This window comes from Astyanax mexicanus, chromosome 23, assembly GCF_023375975.1.
Source record: "Astyanax mexicanus isolate ESR-SI-001 chromosome 23, AstMex3_surface, whole genome shotgun sequence".
Classification (NCBI taxonomy): domain Eukaryota; kingdom Metazoa; phylum Chordata; class Actinopteri; order Characiformes; family Acestrorhamphidae; genus Astyanax; species Astyanax mexicanus.
The window spans coordinates 8,984,151-9,004,094 of NC_064430.1; the positions used below are offsets into that span (position 1 = coordinate 8,984,151).

Below are 19,944 nucleotides of genomic sequence, written 5' to 3' on the forward strand. Positions count from 1 at the left end.
AAGATCTTGATCTCGTCACACAAGTATTAATCAATACCCAATTCCAATGTTAATGTCGATGCTATCTCTATTTTAAATTGATCTGCCCATCCCTACTAGTAAGCAGTGCTGTACTCTGTCTTTAACATCGGCTGAGACTCGGCATCAGCCGTGTGGAATTGGGTCAAAAGTGATTTATATTTAGCAACTGGAGAGCTGGCAAAAGCAGCTCGGACTGATCCCTATATTATACTCAGAAACCGGGGTACAGGTCCATGCAACTCTAATTCCCTGGCTAATTCCCCTATCATACACAGCAACCAGGGTGTTGTCACGTGAAGCTTGGGCTGATTCTCATATTATATTTGCTAACCGGGGTGCTGTCATATTTGGCTCGGCCAGAGTGCCATATTATACTCTGCAACCGGAGTATTAGCACACGCAGCTCGGCCAGACTGCCATATTATACTCAGCAACCAGGTCGTTGGCACAAGCTGTTCTGACTTCCTGGCAACCGGGGTGCTGCAGATGCTTCTCAGCCAAACTGATATATTATACTCAGCAACCGGGGTCCTGGCAGATTCGTTTCATCCCAACTGATACATTATACCTGGCAACCAGGGTGTTCGCACATGCAGTACTCTGCCCGGATGTGAGCAAAGCATTTGGGTCAGAATTAGACTTAGATTAGATTAGATAGGCTCTGTCTTACATACTGCGCAAATTTAGGTCTTAAGCACCTTATACCTGCATCGTTCATTGAAATCAGACGTTCATTGCTATCTTAGCAGTGAATTGTCAATGCAGGCACATCCCCAATGTGCGTAAATCTCCGATTTTTACACACACATGAACACGCAGCAGTGCACAAACCCAACCCATAGTGCCTGACTGTTGGCAGCTATGCAAACTTTTAGCTGAGTAGCTGCACCCTTGAAATAGCAATCCACCAAAGTCAGAGAGCATCTGGCTCTTAAAGGGAATTGCAAGTAAAACACTGATTGGTTTATTTCATGTTAACACTCAAAACACACCCATGATTACTTAAAATAATCAGTACATGTTTTGAGACGCACAAGGTGTACTTTTTCTGTCGTTATGATAGCAAAGAGATACTGTCACCCCCTTAATAAAGCTATGTAGGGCACGGTTGACTGAGTAACCTATAGATCACTAAAATAGGGTCCAGATTCAAACCGTAGTCGAGCTAATGCATCTCAGGCTTGGCGTGTAGTATTCGGCCAAGAAAAAGTTCTGAGTGATTTTTGCTATTTGGGCAGTTTTCATTATATTTCATAAAAAAAAAAACACAATATTTTGTGATATAGTATAATATATTGTATCTCTATTTTCCCATACTCTCTTCTCCACAAGCTTTAGCTATCAAGTTATCAAGTTATTCTAGCTTCAAGTTATTTGGCTATCAAGTTATTCTAGGTCACGAAAACCATTTAACCCACAAAAAATCTTCCTCGTCAAGCTTGACCATGCTTACTTCATACAGGTCCATTAACATAGCACAGCCAGATCACGCTTATATAAAGCCCTCACTCAGATCAGCGTTCAGCAACACCGTTCTCTTATCTATAACTGGCCTGCATTAGATGGCGGAGATAGTGCAGCTGATAACAACGCACCGTTTCTTTGGTAACAGAAGCAAAGTGGATCAAACAAACAAACATCAACACGCAAAACAAGCTGCTCATAAAAAAGAGGTGTTTCTCATTAGGCAAGTCTCAGAAGATGACCACACACGGCGAGCATGTGTGACGGATCACGTGTCGGAGATAAAAAAATGAGGACGGGCAAGGATGGGAAATCTAACACCCGTGTTTTATAAGCGTCATCTCCTAACGGATAAACAAGTATGCTCCACTGACCTTTAACCCCTGTTCGGTGGAAGTAAATTATCTAAGTTTAAGTCAAAGGTTAATCGCAGGTATGGGGAAATTAAATGAAAGACTTTCTAGGACTTTATAATGTACAGAAGCTGATAGAACTCTTTGTCTGTATTTTGCACTTATTTTGTCCATATTTTATCATGTTTTCTGAAAGCATACAGCTACAGATGGTGTCTTTTGTTTGTCCGTATTTGTTTAAATTTCTAATTCTCTGCATCTGTGAGCTTTTAGAGAATGTTGTGCAATTGTGCTCTCTCAGGACTCTGGCAGCTGAAGACAAGCTGCATGACCGGGATTCAAACCAGCTATCTCCCGACCATAGGCGGGCATAGAGACCACTCGGAGCCCAAACTTTAAGATTTAAGATTTGCATATTGATGCACATATTGTGTACATCTTAATGATAAAAAAAAAACTACATTAAAGTGCACTTTAATGTAAGCAGTATTTAATGCCCCTACAAATATATTTTCTATCAATATAACCTTTACTTTAAAACATATTGCTTAAAAATACATTTTATGGAAATACAGAGAAAGTATATTAAATTGAAAATGTACTTTTAGAGTACTTTACCAAATTTAAACATACTTTAAATGCTTTTAAGTATACTTCCTTTTCACAAGGGCATTAGATAGATCATTATTACACTCTTTTAGAAAGGGATCTTTAAGGATCTTCAAAGTTTTTCTCAAAAACAACTCAAAAAACACATTTAGATGCTTAGTTTAACCCTTTCAGACCCAGCGTCCATTACAATGGCTATCATGCATTCTTTTAACATTAATTGTGACCTGTTTTTAATCTGAATAGACTTTAAACGAGCCAAAGAAAATGTTTATAAGGCAATGAAACAATAGCTTAGCCCCACCCACTGCACTGGAATAAAAAAAAAAAAACAGCACCAAAGCCAAGGAGACCATTTAAAAGAGCTAATTTTTACTAATTGTATGTAATTTATATATATATATATATATATATATATATATATATATATATATATATATATATTTTAGTTTTTAGGGATGGCATGTGAATAAAAAGGTCTGTATCAAATCAAAAAAATGTTAAGCACAGCTTAAGCTTCAGACATAAAATAACTTGTTTAATTTTACTTTAACTGGATTTAATGTAATAATAATATCGATATTATAATTATTAGAGTCTTCCTTTGTGTGCATTGCAGACAGAAAACATTTTTTTAACACTGGCACATATTTCAGGTCTAAAAGGGTTAAGGCCTAGTTTAAGGTTCTTTGGGTTGGTGCACAACTTTATGGGTCCCATAATGTGTGTCAGAATGTGGACCCCAAGCTGAGAAGCTCCATGGAAATTCATTCACTGCCTGTTTTCACATCTCCGCTCGGTTTGAACGGCCCAGAAAGCAGCGTATAATGCTCGACTGACAGGCAAACAAAAGTCAATAGAAGTGGAGTGCAGTAATAAAAAGCTTCCAGTTGGATTTTACAGGCTTTCTTCGAGCTCATCAAATAGAGGTCAATGCACTCAACATTTCTTCTGCTGTGTGTGTGTGTGTGCATATGTGTGTGTGTGCATGTGTGTGTGTGTAAATGTGTGTGTTAGCATTGCACACTCTTCATGGAGCCACTGGAGTTATCATAAGGGCACACCCCCCTTCCCCCCCCGCATGACTCTAAACATGCTTTTATCTTAAGGTATTCTAAGGACATGGTGCAATCTGGCCAAGCCTCCACTCGCGCATTCCTCTCGCTATCGGAGTGAATGCACACATTGCCTAGATGTTATTGGTCACAAGATGAACTCATTCCTGAACTGCTGTTCCGTCCAAACCCAACATGCACAGCTGTGCTTAACCCTTTAACGTCTGCTCAAACATTTGATAGAGCACATTTTAGATTTCAGTCACTATATCTTATTAAAGAACTCCAGGAATTACCTGATTGTGCCATCTATACCATTTGGGAGACGTATGTTAGGATACGAATATCCACTACAGTTCACTGCACACTGTTCACTGTTTTTTACTGTTCACGTTTTTTACATTCACGGATGGTCTCTTCTTTTAAGAAATTCTGCGCACCTATAAATGACTCATTCACTTTACCAGCCTTAAGCTATATAACATATTTGCACTACTGTTATATACTATTTATACTGGCATCCCATCTCAATCACCATCAATATTGTCCTATTGTCTTACGTCTTACGTATGTTTATTGTGTCTTGTTGTTTTTTACATATAGTGTCTCCCACTCTTTTATATTATATATCTTATTTCTTTTTTTTTACTTATATTTATATATCTATTTCTCCCCACACTACTGCACCTTGTTTTTGTTCTTGCTCATGTATGTCTGTTTGTGTCCCTGCTGTATTGTACACATAGTGTCTCCCATTCTCCTTTATTATATCTATTATCTGTACTTGCTGTAAAATTCAGAAGGTAGAGTAACGTAATTTCAATTCTCTGTATGTCCTGTACATATGCAGTATTGACAATAAAACTACTTGACTTGACTTGACATAAAACGAACAACTCTATATAATATTTGTGCATGATGTAACTCTTTCTCCGTATTTTGTGTGCATTTCATGCGTATTTGTTTGTGTTTTCTGAAAGGACACAGATTTGGATGCAACTCTTTGTTCGTACTTCGCGTTTATTTTTTTTGCATATTTTTTGCTAACATTTTCTGAAAGCACACAGATATGGACAGGTCACTCTGTCCACTTCTTGTGTGTATTTCACCAATATATGTTCACGTTTTTTTGAAAGCGTACAGATATGGACTCAAATCTTTGTCCGTATTTTGCGTTTATTTCATCCGTATTGGTTAAAGTTTTCTGAAATTGTACATATACGGATGCAACTCTTTGTCCATATTTTGCGTTCATTTCATTTGTTTTTTTGCTCACGTTTTCTCAAAGCATACAGATATGGACTAAAATGTTTGTCTGTACTTTTTTATTAATATCTTCCGTATTTGCTCACACTTTCTAAAAGCATACAGATACGGACGAAACACTTTGTCTGTATTTTGTATTTGTTTCATGTGTAGCTGCTCACATTTTCTGAAAGCATAGAGATACTGACAAAACTCGTATTTTTGAAAAGGTTGCAAGATATGGAGTTTGAGAAGAGAAGTCGCAGTTCAAACAATTCTTATTCTAATTCTATTTTCTCAAATTCTATGATTTTGCGTCTTGTTTCCAATTTATTTTTCTTTTTTTTTGTTTCATGTGACCTGATTTTGATTTTGCAACCCTCCCTTACTTTTATCATTTGCTTGCTTTAGGCCTGTTCTGGTGCCGGTGACACCGGGGTGTCACACAGCTGTGGCCTGAGTTGAGGGGGAGCGGGTTATGTAAGGGTGGCAGGGATAGTTTGGGCGACTGGTTGAAGTGGATCGCTTCACTCTGGGATGAACTAGGATCTGGACTCACTCCAGGGACATTGAGTAAAAGGAAGGGCCTGCCAGAATCCTAACAAGCCAGAGAAAATGCAGCAGACACACACACACACACACTTACACACACACATGCGGACGGACATGTCCACTCACACTCAGCACATGCTTGTGCTTGCACCCTCAGCGCTTTCGCTCTCGGGGTGAGCTGGAGTGTATGTTTCACATTGTTCTATGGCTAGCCTGGTTTTGCTCAGCGCTCACTGAAACACTATCGCTGTGGCACTTCAAGACAAATCCCATCAAGGGGGACGGCTGTGAATGGCTCGCTCTTATGCAACCGCTAACAGGGCTCAGGTTGGAAAAATAAACAGACACACACACACACACACACAGATCCCAGTGGATGTAAACACAATTACAGGCTCCTATTGCATGCGCTCAGGTTTCCTGACACAGAACGCTCTACACCAGTGTGCTTAATTGGTGAAATTGTAGCACTTTACTCAGCACTAGTGCCGAGCGTTACGGGGTGGAGTGATACGTGCCGCGGGACGGCATGGGGCGGATGTAATGTTTCATGATGTACCGGCAGATGAATGTGTATCTGAGGCATTGGGATTTCACACCTCTGTGGCACGAAAACCTTGTGTTCATCATGGTCTCAGGTCAACATGGAGCTTGGCCAGCTTAAGACTAAAGAGGGGAGAGAGATGAAGAGAGAGAGAGAGAGAGAGAGTCCTGATCCTGATCTCATTTCTCAATTGGGTGTCCCCTGCACCTTGCCTTTAAATGTCACGCTTCCCAGAATGCTCAGAATAATCCAGTGGTCTATGGCAGGGGTCGGCAATCAAGTCTGTTTTGGAACATGAAGTGTAATGGGATGGAGTGCTACAGATTAGTAGCTCTCCAGCCCAGAGGGTTGTTGAACCCAATTGCAGAACAGTTGATCTCAAAGCAGGTAAACCCAAGAAGAACCCACACTGCTCCTCACGCCGGATCGTACCCGTGCCGTCAGGGTCACAGTCCAATACACTATCGCTGCCTCAGCCAGTGAATTGGGACGTGGCTGGGAAAAAACTTCCTCATAAGGATATAGGGAGCCCTAAAACAGGCGGAAAAACAAGAACGGGTGGAAACTAAAGTTACATAGAGCGCAACAGAGAGAGACAGGGGAGGAATGTACGCCAAAACTCACCAGAGAAGCATTTTAATTATTTTTTTTTTCATTATCGATTATTATAGTTCAAACAACCTCACAGGCCAGATGTTTCATGCTTGCGACCCACACCTGGCCCTGGTCTATTGTGTCACCACTATGATCCGAGGCATCAGCAGCCGAAGTCCGAAAGAGTGCACAATGGGCAATGGTCCCTCATAATAATACATAAATAAATAAATACACATTAGTGCCTGTTTCATTAATAGGCTACTGTGGTGCTGTATAGGTAACTCTGCCAGGCTAACGTGTTTGCAATAGTACAGCAGAAGTATTTAGAAGTTATTCGCTACCTTTTTTAAGGGAAGGGAATTTTGCAGTTCCACCTTAAATCATGCAGCAGCCTCACTCAAGGGTCTCCAATGGGTCCCACATTGTTTATCAGCTTATATATCAAGACTTGCTTATCCTAATTTTCTGTTGGTTTCTTTGGATGCTTGTGCTTCATATTGCCGCGGATTTCTTACAACCCAGCATTTGGAGTGTGCCTCTGAAGAAACAATTCTCAGTTTGAAGAGCCATGTCACCCTGACACTTCACCCTACCCCTCTATCCTAACAAGAATCAGGACACCCTACCCCTAGGCACGCACTGTGAACATGCAAAACCAAGTGGTAGTGCTAAGTAGTTGAGGCAAGGGGTGAGATAGGGTGGATTGGGCAAGAAAAAGAGAGAGAGAAAGAGAAAGTGGCTGGAGCTGATAGGTCCCAGAAGTGCAGCCAAATAGCATTTAGCTTGTCTTTTTCTCTGAAATGAGGAATGGTACTGGGAGAAGTGCAGGGCATCAATCTGTATTTAGACCATATAATTGCTTCCCGGCAAGGGGTCTAATACGGATCTGCATGGAGGCAGCAGTGTTGCTCTTGGCTGCACAGCAAACGGGGAAGACTTCAATCAAAGTGATGCATCACAGCAGTGCAAACTCAGGCTGTTTGAAGAGGGCAGGGCGCCTGCACATTCTAGAGAAAATATAAATTGATGTTAAACAATAGGTTATGGTTTAAGGAGGGGAATGAGGTTTCCATACTTTGTGCCAAATAAAAAAATGGTTTATTCTATTGTGTTGGGCACATTTAGGGCACATTACATTGAATCCACCAAACTAACTGGGCACTGGACACTGTAAGGGTGGCAAAGAGAGCACTTCAATAGCGCACCCTATTCTATCGAAAAGGTAGAAGGACACCCATAGATGGGCACATAAATGTGTATGGTTTAGAGGGCACATCATCAAAATTTATTGCAAAGAGGGGCACTTTAGCAGGCACTTGCTCCTACAAGGGTCAATCATAACCATAAGAAGGGTAGTCATAAGGGCACTTTAAACTTTTTTGCCACTCTAGTTGGCATTTTAGCAATGCCATTTCAACCAAAGGGGCACCCGAGCAGGCACTTAGTCCAAAATTTGTTAATTTTACAAATAAGAAGGGTAGTCATTAGGGCACTTTGTCACTTTTGTAACTTTTTTGCCACTCTAGTCAGCACTTTAGCAATGCCCTTTCAACCAATTGGACACCCTAGCAGACAATTGATCCCAAACGGGTCAATCCTACCCACAAGAAGGGTAGCCATTACAGCACTTTCAACCAAAGGGACACCCTTGCAGGCATCTGGTCCAAAAAGGGTTCATTTTGTAGACAAGAGGGGTACTCATTGGGGCACTTTGTCACTTTTTTGCCACTTTAGAGGGCCCTTTACATTAAATAGGCACCCTAGAAGTCGCTTGATCCCACAAGGATCGATTTTACCCACAATAAGGGTAGCCTTTAGGGCGCTTTGTCACTTTTTTGCCCCTCTAGTCGGCACGTTAGCAATGCACTTTCAACCAAAGTGGTACCCTAGCAGGCAATTGATCCCAAAAGGGTCAGTCTTATCCATAAAAAGGGTAGCCATTAGGGCACTTCATCACTTTTGAACTTTTTTGCCACTCTAGATGCCACTTTAGCAATGCCCTTTCAACCAAAGGGGCACTCTAGCAGGCAAATGGTCCAAAAGGGGTAAATTGTACCCACAAGAAAGGTAGCCATTAGGGCACTTTGTTACTTTTTTGCCACTTTAAATTGCATTTTGGGAATGACTGTTCAACCAAACAGGTAACCTAGCAGTCACTTGATCCCACAAGGATCAATTCTGCCATTAAGGCATTTTTTTTTCTTTTGCTTTTTTACAACTCTAGGTGGCACTTTAGCAATTTCATTTTCTTCCATGGGGTGACTAAGGGGAGGGGTGGTTGCCCCCTCTGACCTTTGCATACATCAGCCAGTGTTGCACAGAAAAAAAAGAGAGAAATAAATAGAGAGAGAAATGAAAAGAAGGAGAAATGTCAGCATCAATGAGTTATATCCCTGAGACAGAACATCTGCAGTATTCCTGCTCTGCGATGGTCAGACTGTGGTCAGCCTGTGGCCGGGGCTAAATGTGTAGCGAGTCGCGACGGGCCGTATGCAGTTGATTCAGCAGTCCTGTGACTTAGCCTCCAAAGAATGTCAGTCTTTGGCAGCCTTTATACTGTTATAAGAGGTTTAATGTTTCCTTTATTTCCCCCACAGCTTTTTAATTTGCAGCCACAAAAAAGTGACGGCCTTCAGGAAGGGCTGTTTCTTGGCAAGTACTTGATATTACCATATGGACCAAGATACGAGGGTTACAGTCGATGTATTTGATGTATTTGGGATATAGACTGACATTTTAAAAAATGTCATGTAACAGGAGAGCAGCATGTCAATGGATATTGAAGTGTAAAAGTAGCAGGAAGTTCAAGTGTACCTTTTTCGTTGTGTGGATATTTTACATTCCTCGATCCACAGTGTTGTGTGTGTACAATAGATATTAATATAATATGTTCAAGAAGGCATAAAAATCAAACATTTCCATCAAAATTAGACTCTCCAATGAAAAATACCTTGTAAACTTTCAATGGAAGTCAATGTTAAAAGAGTTTATTTCAGGTCTGTTTCATTTTGAAGAAACTTTGGCACAGTGTATGGGACAGTTTGTCTGTTCAAATGATGTAGTAAGCTAAAAATCAACAAAAATTGAGATAAGTGTTTTTCATTGGACAGCGACGATATGCCCTACTCTACGACTTTTGGCATCTTTTAGAATGTTGGTGTATAGCAATACTATAAGCATGATAAGGTTATATAATTTGATTTACACCCTTTTTTTCCCTTCTTTCAGGTCAGAGGTTCTTGGTGCAGCAGCAATCAATGGGAATCAGATTCTAAGGGGAATCAAAAAACAATGGGAGTCAATGTCTAATAAATACAAATCTTAGAAACTTTAGCTCCTTTGGTAAACTATCAAAATAGGCCTATATGTGAGCCCATGCTTCATTTACCCACTCATAATGCCATTTTTTTCTGTTACTGAAGAGCACAATTAATAGTAGTGAATGAGACCTAAAAGCACCAACAGAATTAAACCAAAGCCTTCAGTTTACACAGTGAAATGAGTTGCACAAGACCACTTCTGCCATGCAACAAAAAAGTCATAAAAAGCTAAATAAACAAGGACATGCCCAATGAACAATCCAAACCAGCGAACCCTCAGCCTTTGCCAGAGCTGAGTTTTATGTGCCAACTCCAGGCAGCTTTTGTGTGTGCAATTGTGCGTTTATGTGTGTTTTGAGAAACTCCATATGCATGCACAATAGGTAGGTGCATGCTGGGACACATGCATGGCACATGCAAAGAAAACAAAAAAAACCCTGACTGGGTTCGTGAACTGTGGGATTTGACCCTTGTTACCATGCCAGTAGACAGCTTTTTCTGGATTTAAGGAACCCAAATGAGATCTTTCTCAGAACCCCTCCCTCCCTCCCTCCCTCACTGCCCCCTCCTTTCCCTAAACCATGGTCATAATCTCCCTCTGGAACATCTGACCAGGCCCAAACTGGTTTTGTTAAATTAACAACTCTGGTGTACAGGCTTAACTGCTACCTGCCAATCCGTGAGCACAGGAAGTTTGGTACTTTCCCAAGGAACCAACAACAAAAAGGCTGAGTGAACTACTGAAGAACTCACCTGACACCAACCCCCCACCCCTCCCCCCACACACACACACACACATACACACATATACACCCCCCCCCCCCCCACACACACCCCTTCCTTAACCTGAGAGGAGTGAGCTTTATAGATGATGTTACAGTGCTTTGTAGATGCCCACAGCTAAACTATATAATCACCCTATTGTATCTGTATCTACTTTGAATGCGGGTGGGGGGGTTGTACAGTATGTGTGTGTTTGGGGGGTTGAAGAGGGTAGACGTGCAAGAACGAGAACGAGTGAGTGAGTGAATGATTGAGGAAAAGAGAGCAAAAATGAGACAAAGTGGAAAAGAAAGGATAAAATAACTAAGATTAAGAGGCAGGAGACAGATAGTGACTAATGGCAAAAAAGATATAGTATAGAGAGGAGAGAAAGATTGTTAGAATGTGAGGAATAAAGGAAAACAGAATGACAAAAAAGAACTCAGAGAGTGGAGGAGAGGAAGACACAGGGAGAGAGAGAGAAAGAGAGATAGTGAGAGTAAACAGAGTGAAGGGAAGAGATACACAGAGTGAAAAGTAGAGCAGGAGTAAGAGAGAGAGAGTGGGAGATGTAAACAGAGTGAAAAGAGAGAGAGAGAGAGAGAGAGAGTAAACAGAGTGAAAGGGAGAGATACAAAGTAAAAAAATAGAGCGTGAGTGAGTGAGAGAGAAAGAGAGAGAGAGAGATAGGGGTGAACAAAATAAAAGGGGAAAGAGAGGTAAACAGAGTAAAAAGTAAACAGAGAGGGGGAGAGATAAACAAGGAATTGGAGAGAGAGAGAGAGATAGAGGGATAGAGAGAGATAGAGAGTGAGAGGTAAACAGAGTGAAAAGCAGAGAGAGAGGAAGAGAAAGAGAGAGATATAGAGATAAGTAAACAGAGTGAAAAGTAGAACGAGAGGGAAAGAAAGAGGTAAACAGCATGATAAATAGAGAGTGAGTGAGAAAAAGAGGTAAACAGAGTCAAAAGTAGAAAGAGAAGGAGAGAAATAAAGAGAGAGAGAGATAAACAAAGTGAAAAGTAGAGTGAGAGAGTGAGAAACAGTGTGTAAAAGGGAAAGAAAGAAAGAAAGAAAGAATAAGATAAACAGGTAGAAAGGTAGAGTGAGAAAAGAAAACAGAGTGAAAGAGAGACAGAGAGAAAAAGACAGATGAGTATATCTTCCTCTAGCAGTAAAAAGAAGCTCATTGGCTGGTTTATCGTGCAGCAGTTTTATTTGGGTGGGAAGTGCAGCAGGATGTGAGGTAAAGTTCAGTGAGTGCTGAAAGGTTCAGTGAGGAGTGGAGATAAGGAGCAGGTCTTTGAGTGGGGCTGGATCAAAGCGAGGGATAAATAAACAGGTTTGTGTGCTGGCAGGGAGAGTGTAACCTACATTTACTCAGGGTTTCCTCTCAGGGCCGCTGATTAGACAGCGTGGGCTGGAGGATCTGATCCTGGGTGTGTGCTGTGGGACGTGGAGCTCACGCTGGAGCTCTGCAGGTGGCTCTGCCTTTGAGCGAGGCATCCGACACCCACCACCTCCAACCTGCAGGTGGGCTTTACAGCCGAGCTCACGTAGACTCCCACAGCTATACTGTATAACTGCTCTATTGTATCCGAACAGAGAGAGGAGAACGAGGAAAAAGAGAGCGAGGGAGAGAGTGACAGAGTGAGTGAGTGAGTGAGTGAGTGACAGAGGTAAAGTGAACAACAAAGTGAGAGAGTAGAAGACAAGAGAGAGAGAGAGAAATAGAGAGGTAAAAACTGTGAAACAGTGAAAAGAGTGAGAAAGAAAGCTAGAGAAGAGAGAGAGGGAGATCAAACGTGAGAGAGAAGATAAAAAATAGGAAACAAGAGAAAGAAAGAGAGAAAGATACTAAGAGTAGGAAAAAGCGAGAAACAAAAAGAGAAAACAACAAGAGGGAAAAGGGAAGAGAGAAAAAACAAAGTGAGAAAAAAGAAGGACAGTAAACAGTAAAAAACAGAGATAGAGAGATAAACAGTGGAGTGGAGAATAAATTGGAGAGAGAGAGAGAGAGAGGGATAGAGAGAGGTAAACAGATTAAAACAGGGAGAGGTAAACAGAGTGAAAAGTAGAGGGGAAGGATAACTAAGTGAGAGAGCTAAACAGAATGAAAGAGTAAAAGAGAGAGAAGAAAAGTGAGTGAAACACAAAAAAAGATAAAGATTGTGAGAGAAAGAGTGGATGAGGATGGTAAAGGGAGAAAAGAGAGAGAAAGAGAGCTAAATAGAAAGAAAGAGTAAAAGAGAGAGAGGAAAAATGAGTGAGACACAAAAGGAGATAAAGAGTGTGAGAGAAAGAGTGGATGAGGACGGCAAAGGGAGAAAAGAGAGAGAGAGAGTGAGAGTTTCAGAGCTAGAGCGAGAGAGGTAAAGAGAGTAAAGGAGTAAGAGAGAGATAGAGAGGAAAAGTGAGAGACACAAAAAGAAGATACAGAGTGAGAGAGAGTGGCTAAAGACGCATATGGAGAGAGAGAGAGAGAGAGAGAGAGAGAGAGAGAGAGGTGAACAGAGTGGAGGAGCAAGAGAGAGAGAAAAAAAAGAAAATAGAGAGTGTGAGAGAGAGTGGATGAGGACGGCAAAGAGAGAGAGAGGTAAACAATGAGGGAGAGAGTGAGCAGGAGAGAGAGAGAGAGAGAGAGAGAGAGAAGGAGAGAGCGTGAGAGCTCTGCAAATAATAATATTATGTAATATGAATCATTTGTGCTAATCTATGTATTTTCATTAGGGGGCACAGTTTCACTGCAGTCACTTGCATAATCACATGTTGCCATAGAGCAGCTTTTACACACTTATTCCAACAACATACTCCACTGCTGTAATCTCTGCATGCGCTGCCTGCAGCCACGCAGAGCGCGAGTGGCAGCGCGAGTGCGAGTTTATCCAATAACTCCAGTAACCAAGCAGTTTTTTTCTGAGATGTTTTGGAGTGGTTTTGGTTTGGATTGAGAGGGTCCACCTGGGCTTTAATAGGGTATAACCAGCACTATACACACTACTAATTGTGCTAATTGGAGTAATATTATTGGATATTTTTGGAGTTTTTTTTTTTTATTATCATTTGGCCAGGAACTGCCATACATAGTGGAAAGAGCTCAGCCTCCACACACACACACACATACACACAAATAAGAAGGGAGAGAGAGAAGGGGGGTAGAGTTATTATCCACAAAACCTTTACGAGGAAAAAGAGATTTGAAGAACTTAACCAGACCAAACCTGAACAAAATGTGCAAAGCCACCCCCCCCCCCCCCCTCTCTCTCTCTCTCTCTCCAAGTTCAGGGAGTACCTATGGGATTTCCTGAATGTTTCTAAAAAAAAAAGTGGAAAGACTAAGAACTGGAAAATGCCCTCAAAACAGCCTCAATCCCTGCAACAATGAGCACCACAGTAGACGCCAATGGAAGCCAATGGAAACCAATGGAAGCCAATAGAAACCAATGGAAGCCAAAGGAACCAAAGAAAGCCAATGAAAGCCAATGGTAGCCAATGGATGCAAGTTGACCTCAAGTTAACATGTGTAAGTTGTGGACATCAGTTGCATAATGCCTAGAGATAAGAGAGATAAGACCTTCTCATCCAATTAAAAGAGTGTGAAAACACTTCCAAACGCACCCTGGTTGGCCCCCTAAGTTTCGTTCTGCAGACAATGTGGGATGACCATGTTAAAGACAGAAGTCGCCTCAGATAAATCATAATTCCTCTGATAATGTCATTTTGAAGACAGATAACGAGGAATGCATGACACGAGATTGCAGCAGGATGGACAGTCTGTACCAAGCCATTTTTAATGAGGCAGAGTGAGGGAGAGATAGAGAGAGAGAGAGAGAGACAGAGAGATGAAAACGATAGCACAATCTGTTCTGTGTCAGCAGTGTGTGCGCTTTGAAAGAAGTGCTTGTGGGCGACCATATCTAATCTGGTTCAGTGTGCCCTTGATGTTCTTGATGTGCCACACTCGACTGCTTTTTTCTTCTTCTTGTTTTTGTTTGTACAAGCCAAGCAATAACTTGTAAACAAGTAAACAACAAACAAACAAATGAACTAACTAACAAAAAAATATATTTTCAGTCCATTTTCTGCAACATTTATACTTAAAAAAAACCTGAACATGCTTTGAATACACACTAATGTTATAACCATGTAGTTACACACAGCCCACTGTATATATTTATACATTTATAACTAAATAATGTTTATAATATACATGTAGCAACACTGTCTCTCTTTTTTTTCTTTTAGCAATTCTTGAAGCACATTTTCAATGGACAATCTGGCAAAAAATTGGATATAACAATATGTATCACGATACAGGTATCACGATTCTATATATTGCGATAGATATTGTGATATTCTGCAGAACTAAAATCTGATAATATGCAAGAATATGATGATACAACATATGCATCATGATACATGTAAACAATTTGATATATTGTGATATATCTATATTGCTGCAGCACTGTAAGCAAGGAGATATACTGCAATTGTTTTAAAATCTATTTTAAACCATAAGCAATGATACCTGAACAAAACACCATCAAATGCCAAATAAAATCTGATTATTGGCAAGTAACAAAAAAACTCTGATGATATGTGACACAAAATTGATCATGATACAGGTATTACAATTTGATATATTGCAATATATCTACTGTATATTGCTGCAGCACTGTAAGCAAGGAGAAATACTGATGATACAATATTGTTTATGATACAGGTATTACGATTTGATAGTATATCGCAATATATTGCGAAAACTACAAGACTGCTAGCAAGGTGACATATTGCAACTTTTTTTTTTTTCAAATCACATGGTATAACAAAAAACACAACCATATGCACAAACATATCTAAATAAAGAAAAGAAAAACTTTTGAAACTCTTTTATGCAAACGAAAAGTGAAAAGCATGCACTTTTACACACTATTATTATAATATTGCACTACGTAATATCATCACAATATTACAATACACTGACTTCTTACACCTCTTCAAATAGTTATATGTTAAATGTTATCATGTTATATTACAGTATGTAGCTTAAGTCAACTTAAAGCCATTAGAGTGCCTTAAGTCACTTTAGTTCAGTTTTGATCATTGTTACACTCTAATTCTAAGCTTTATTGGTATTGGTAGGCATTTATAATTAAGGAAAAGTGCTGACTATGCATTTATTAAAAATTATATATCTGGGCATCATTATATCATCTACATATACATGATCAATTTGTACTACTTTATCTATATCTTTTTTTATATATATATTTCACTGCTCCTTACCTGTGATGAAGACCGCCTTGCCTTCCACGGGCAGAGTTGGCGCCGGGGCAGCCCAGGCAGCATAAAGCCAGCAGGCGGCACAGAGGGCAGCCAGTGCCAGCACAGCGGGCATGCAGAGGGCACACAGCCTCTCCACCAGCAGCGTGGCACCAAGCCATGCCAGCAAAGAGGGCATGGCACTCACATGGGCTGCCAGGAACCTTTTGAGTGTCCCGGCGACGAACACCGCCATCACACCCATGTAAATCCAGAAGGAGAGGGCATAGTCGTCCATTGTGGTGGCTGGTGAAGCTGTGACAACTGTCTGTCTGTCTTTATGTCACTCTATCAATCTGTCTCTCTTTCTCTCACTTTCTTTTCTTTCTTTACTCTTTGTCTCACACACTCTCTCTCTCTATTTGTCAGATCACAGCTATCTCACAGCACCAGCATGTGCCAGCTCCCTGCACTCACCACCTACTACTACTACGCTGCGCTCACAAGCCTCGGGAGTCGAGTTGACACACTCGCTGCACACTGGCTGCACACACACACACGCGCGCTCGCACAGGCACTCGACACACTCAGGCGTGCACCGCGCTCACTTTAAGCGTAGAGTGGGGCCAGTGAATTGGCTGTGCCGGGTGTGTGTGAGCATATATATAGATCTGCATGCGGGAGGGGGAGGGGCTACTCCGAGACAGATCTAATCAGAGAGCACGTTTGACAAAGTTTCATTACACTTTAAGCACACACCTCCTCTCCCTCCACACACACACACATCCTCACACACACCCTTCTCCCTCCTTCTCTCTAACTAACTCAATCTCTCTCTCTCTCTCTCTCTCTCTCTCTCTCTGTCTCTCTCCCTCTCTCTCTCACTGTTGTTAAATCCTTCACTCACTCACAATCACACACTGACTCTCTCTACCTCAGCAAGTATCTCCGTCTCTCTCTTGCTCTCTCTCTCTCTGTTTGTATATCATTTTTGAGCTGCTTTTGCTATAACTTATAACACTCTCTTTCACTAACTTTTCTGACTTTATCTGTCTTTTTCTGCAACTTACTTACCTGACCAAGCTCCCCCTCTCTCTAAATGCTGCATTTTTTTTCCTGCAACTTACCTACCGACTTTCTTTCACTCACTTTCTTTCCCTGACTCTCTACTGGACTCTCTCTCTCTCTCTCTCTAAATGTTGGGTTTCTTGTTCTATAACTCCCTTACTGACTCTAAGTCACTGACTCTCTACCTGGCCAAGTTTCCCTCTCTCTCTCTCTCTAAATGCTGGGTTTCTTAATCTATAGCTATTACTCACTGACTGACTCTACTTGACCAAGTTTCACTTACTCTCTCTCTCTCTCTGTCTCTCTCCCTCTCTCTCTCACTGTTGTTAAATCCTTCACTCACTCAAAATCACACACTGACTCTCTCTACCTCAGCAAGTATCTCCGTCTCTCTCTTTCTCTCTCTCTCTCTGTTTGTATATCATTTCTGAGCTGCTTTTACTATAACTTACTATAACACACTGACTCTCTTTTTCTAACTTTTCTGACTTTATCTGTCTTTTTCTGCAACTTACTCACCTGACCGAGCTCCCCCCTCTCTCTCTCTTTCTCTCTCTCTCTAAATGTTGGGTTTCTTGTTCTATAACTCACTCACTGACTCTAAGTCACTGACTCTCTACCTGGCCACGTTTCCCTCTCTTTCTCTCTCTAAATTTATTTTTCTATAGCTATAACAATAACTGACTCTACTTGACCAAGTCTCACTTACTCTCTAAATGCTGGGTTTCTTATTATATAACTCACTGACTGACTCTAATTCACTGACTCTATACCGGACCAAGTTTCCCTCTCTCTCTCTCTAAATGTATTTTTCTATAGCTATAAATCACTGACTCTCTACTTCACTCTCTTTCCCTCTCTAAATGCTGGGTTCCTTATTCTATAACTCACTTAGTGACTGATTCACTCACTGACTCTAAGTCACTGACTCTCTACTGGACCAAGTCTCACTTACTCTGTCAATGCTGGGTATTCTAAAGCTATAACTTACTTACCCTCTTTCTGACCAAGTTTTCCTCTCTCTCTATCTCTCTCTCTCTCTAAATGCTGGGTTTCTTGTTCTTTAACTCACACACTCACTCTAACTCACTGACTCTCTACCTGATAAACTTTCCCTCTCTCTCTCTAAATGCTGGGTTTCTTCTTTTATAGCTATAACTTACTCTCTTCTTGAAGTGTCACTTACTCTCTAAATGCTGGGTTTCTTGTTTTATAACCAGACATCCCAAGTTGCAAAAGTTTATTTCAGGGAGGTTAACCAAAAAAAACAAAACAAAAAAAAAAAACAACTTGCACACACACCAAAGGACAACGAAACTTTTATATTAATTAATTTTACCTTTTTTTAATTACATTTAGAGTATTCAGAGGTGAAATGAGCTTTATCTTTTTTCTAGTTGGAAGGCCCTGCCTCTGCTTGCCTTTTTTGGAAAAAAAGCTTTTATTTGACAAAAATTAACAGTTACAATATCACAAAAAATTAAACAACATCAAAAACATTTCATATCATATTACAATAATTATTAATATTGCCTCAGTCATTATGTGCTTTCTCTCACTTACTGAACAAATAATGAAAAAAACGCTGCCCGCCCACACTAAAAACTGATTGGCTGTGTTACAGACTCTTTGCAGAGAACAGGCCAATCAGAACCCTCTCTGTTTTCTCTCTCTCCTTTCCACACGCCATTAGAGAAAAAAGTCTGTGGTCTCACCGACTCTCTACCTGATCAAGTTCTCTGACTTATGCATAAACATATCTGAATAAAGAAAATAAACTTTTAAAAACTCCTTTATCCAAACAGAAAAGGGAAAAAAGTACACTTATACTCCATTATGCAATAATATTGCATAATGTCACCATATAACATGATATTTTTTACACCGCTATAAATAGTTAAATAAATGAATGAATGTCATGTTTTATTATGTAGCTTAATTCACTCTTAATGCTGGGTCTCTTGCTCACTGACTCAAGTCCCTTTCTCTTTTTCTTTATTTAAATAGTGGGTTTATCTGTCACCCGCTGACTCTTACTTTTTTACTGTCTATTCTGCTCACTGACTCTTCCACACAAACTCTCTCTATCTAACAAAATACTGGATTTCTCTGACTCACTCCCCGAGACTGTCTTACTGAATGAATCTCAACTTCTCACTGACTCTATTGCTCACCAACTCAATCACACCAGGTCTCTCTTTCTCTCTCTCTCTCAACTCTCTCTCTCTCTTTCTAGTGTTCTTTGGCTTCAATTACTGTAAGTCATTTTTTGGATAGCAAGGGTTTCCTCCTGGCACAGCTCCCCATACAAATATACAAACTTGTTTAGGGCCCATTTTTATGGTAAATGCAAAACAATTAAAATCATTTGGCAAATGGAGACAAATGTGTACTGACTCTCCTCTCTCTCTCTCTCTCTCTCTCTCTCTCTCTCTCTCTCCCCGCATCCATCACAACAGCATAACTGTGCAGAAAAAGAGTCTTGGTGCTGAATTGGCTTTTTTTTCAATCTAGATCTTTTACCAGTAGCAAACATTTGGCGCATTATAAAACACAAAGCCCAGCAAAGAAGAACCAGGACTGTTAAGCAACTGGAATCCTCCATCAGACAAGAATAGAGTAACATTCCTCCCCTAAAACTCCTCACTTTCCAGATGTTTACAGACTGCTGTTATAAGAGGACGGGAAGACATGGCCGTGAACTAACTTTTTTCAACATTAATTGCTGCATCAAGGGCTTTTTATGATTGTAAATGCCAAACAACTAAAATTGTTTGACAAATGGAGACAAAAGTGTACTGACTGATTCTCTCTCTCTCTCTTTCTTTCTTTCTCTCTCTTTTTCTCTTTGCTTCCTTCTTTCAACTCTCCTTCCAAGAGCATGTCATCTTCTGGTCTTTTTCATCTGCTCTTTTCTCTTTGATGTTTTAACTGTGGTGAGTCTGTCTTGTGAAAAGTTCTCTCTGTCTCCTGTTTTATCTCTTCAACTTTAATATGAAGTCACCCAGCTGTGTGAGGTGGATACGCAGTAGAGTGATAATAGTCATCTCCTTCCAGACATTTGATCTTTGATGTGTGGGGTCTGCTTCGAAA

General features: G+C 40.6%; 1 protein-coding gene across 1 annotated transcript in view; it reads right to left on the reverse strand.

Moving 5' to 3' along the window:
- The window catches only part of hsd11b2 (hydroxysteroid (11-beta) dehydrogenase 2), a 37,044-nt gene extending 20,640 nt beyond the window's left edge, over positions 1–16,404 (reverse strand). Inside the window, exon 1 of the mRNA XM_007246884.4 lies at positions 15,808–16,404. Within this exon, the coding sequence (XP_007246946.3) occupies positions 15,808–16,081 (274 nt within the window). The 5' untranslated portion in view covers positions 16,082–16,404. The remainder of the gene's footprint in view (positions 1–15,807) is intronic.
- Positions 16,405–19,944: the final 3,540 nt, after the last annotated feature.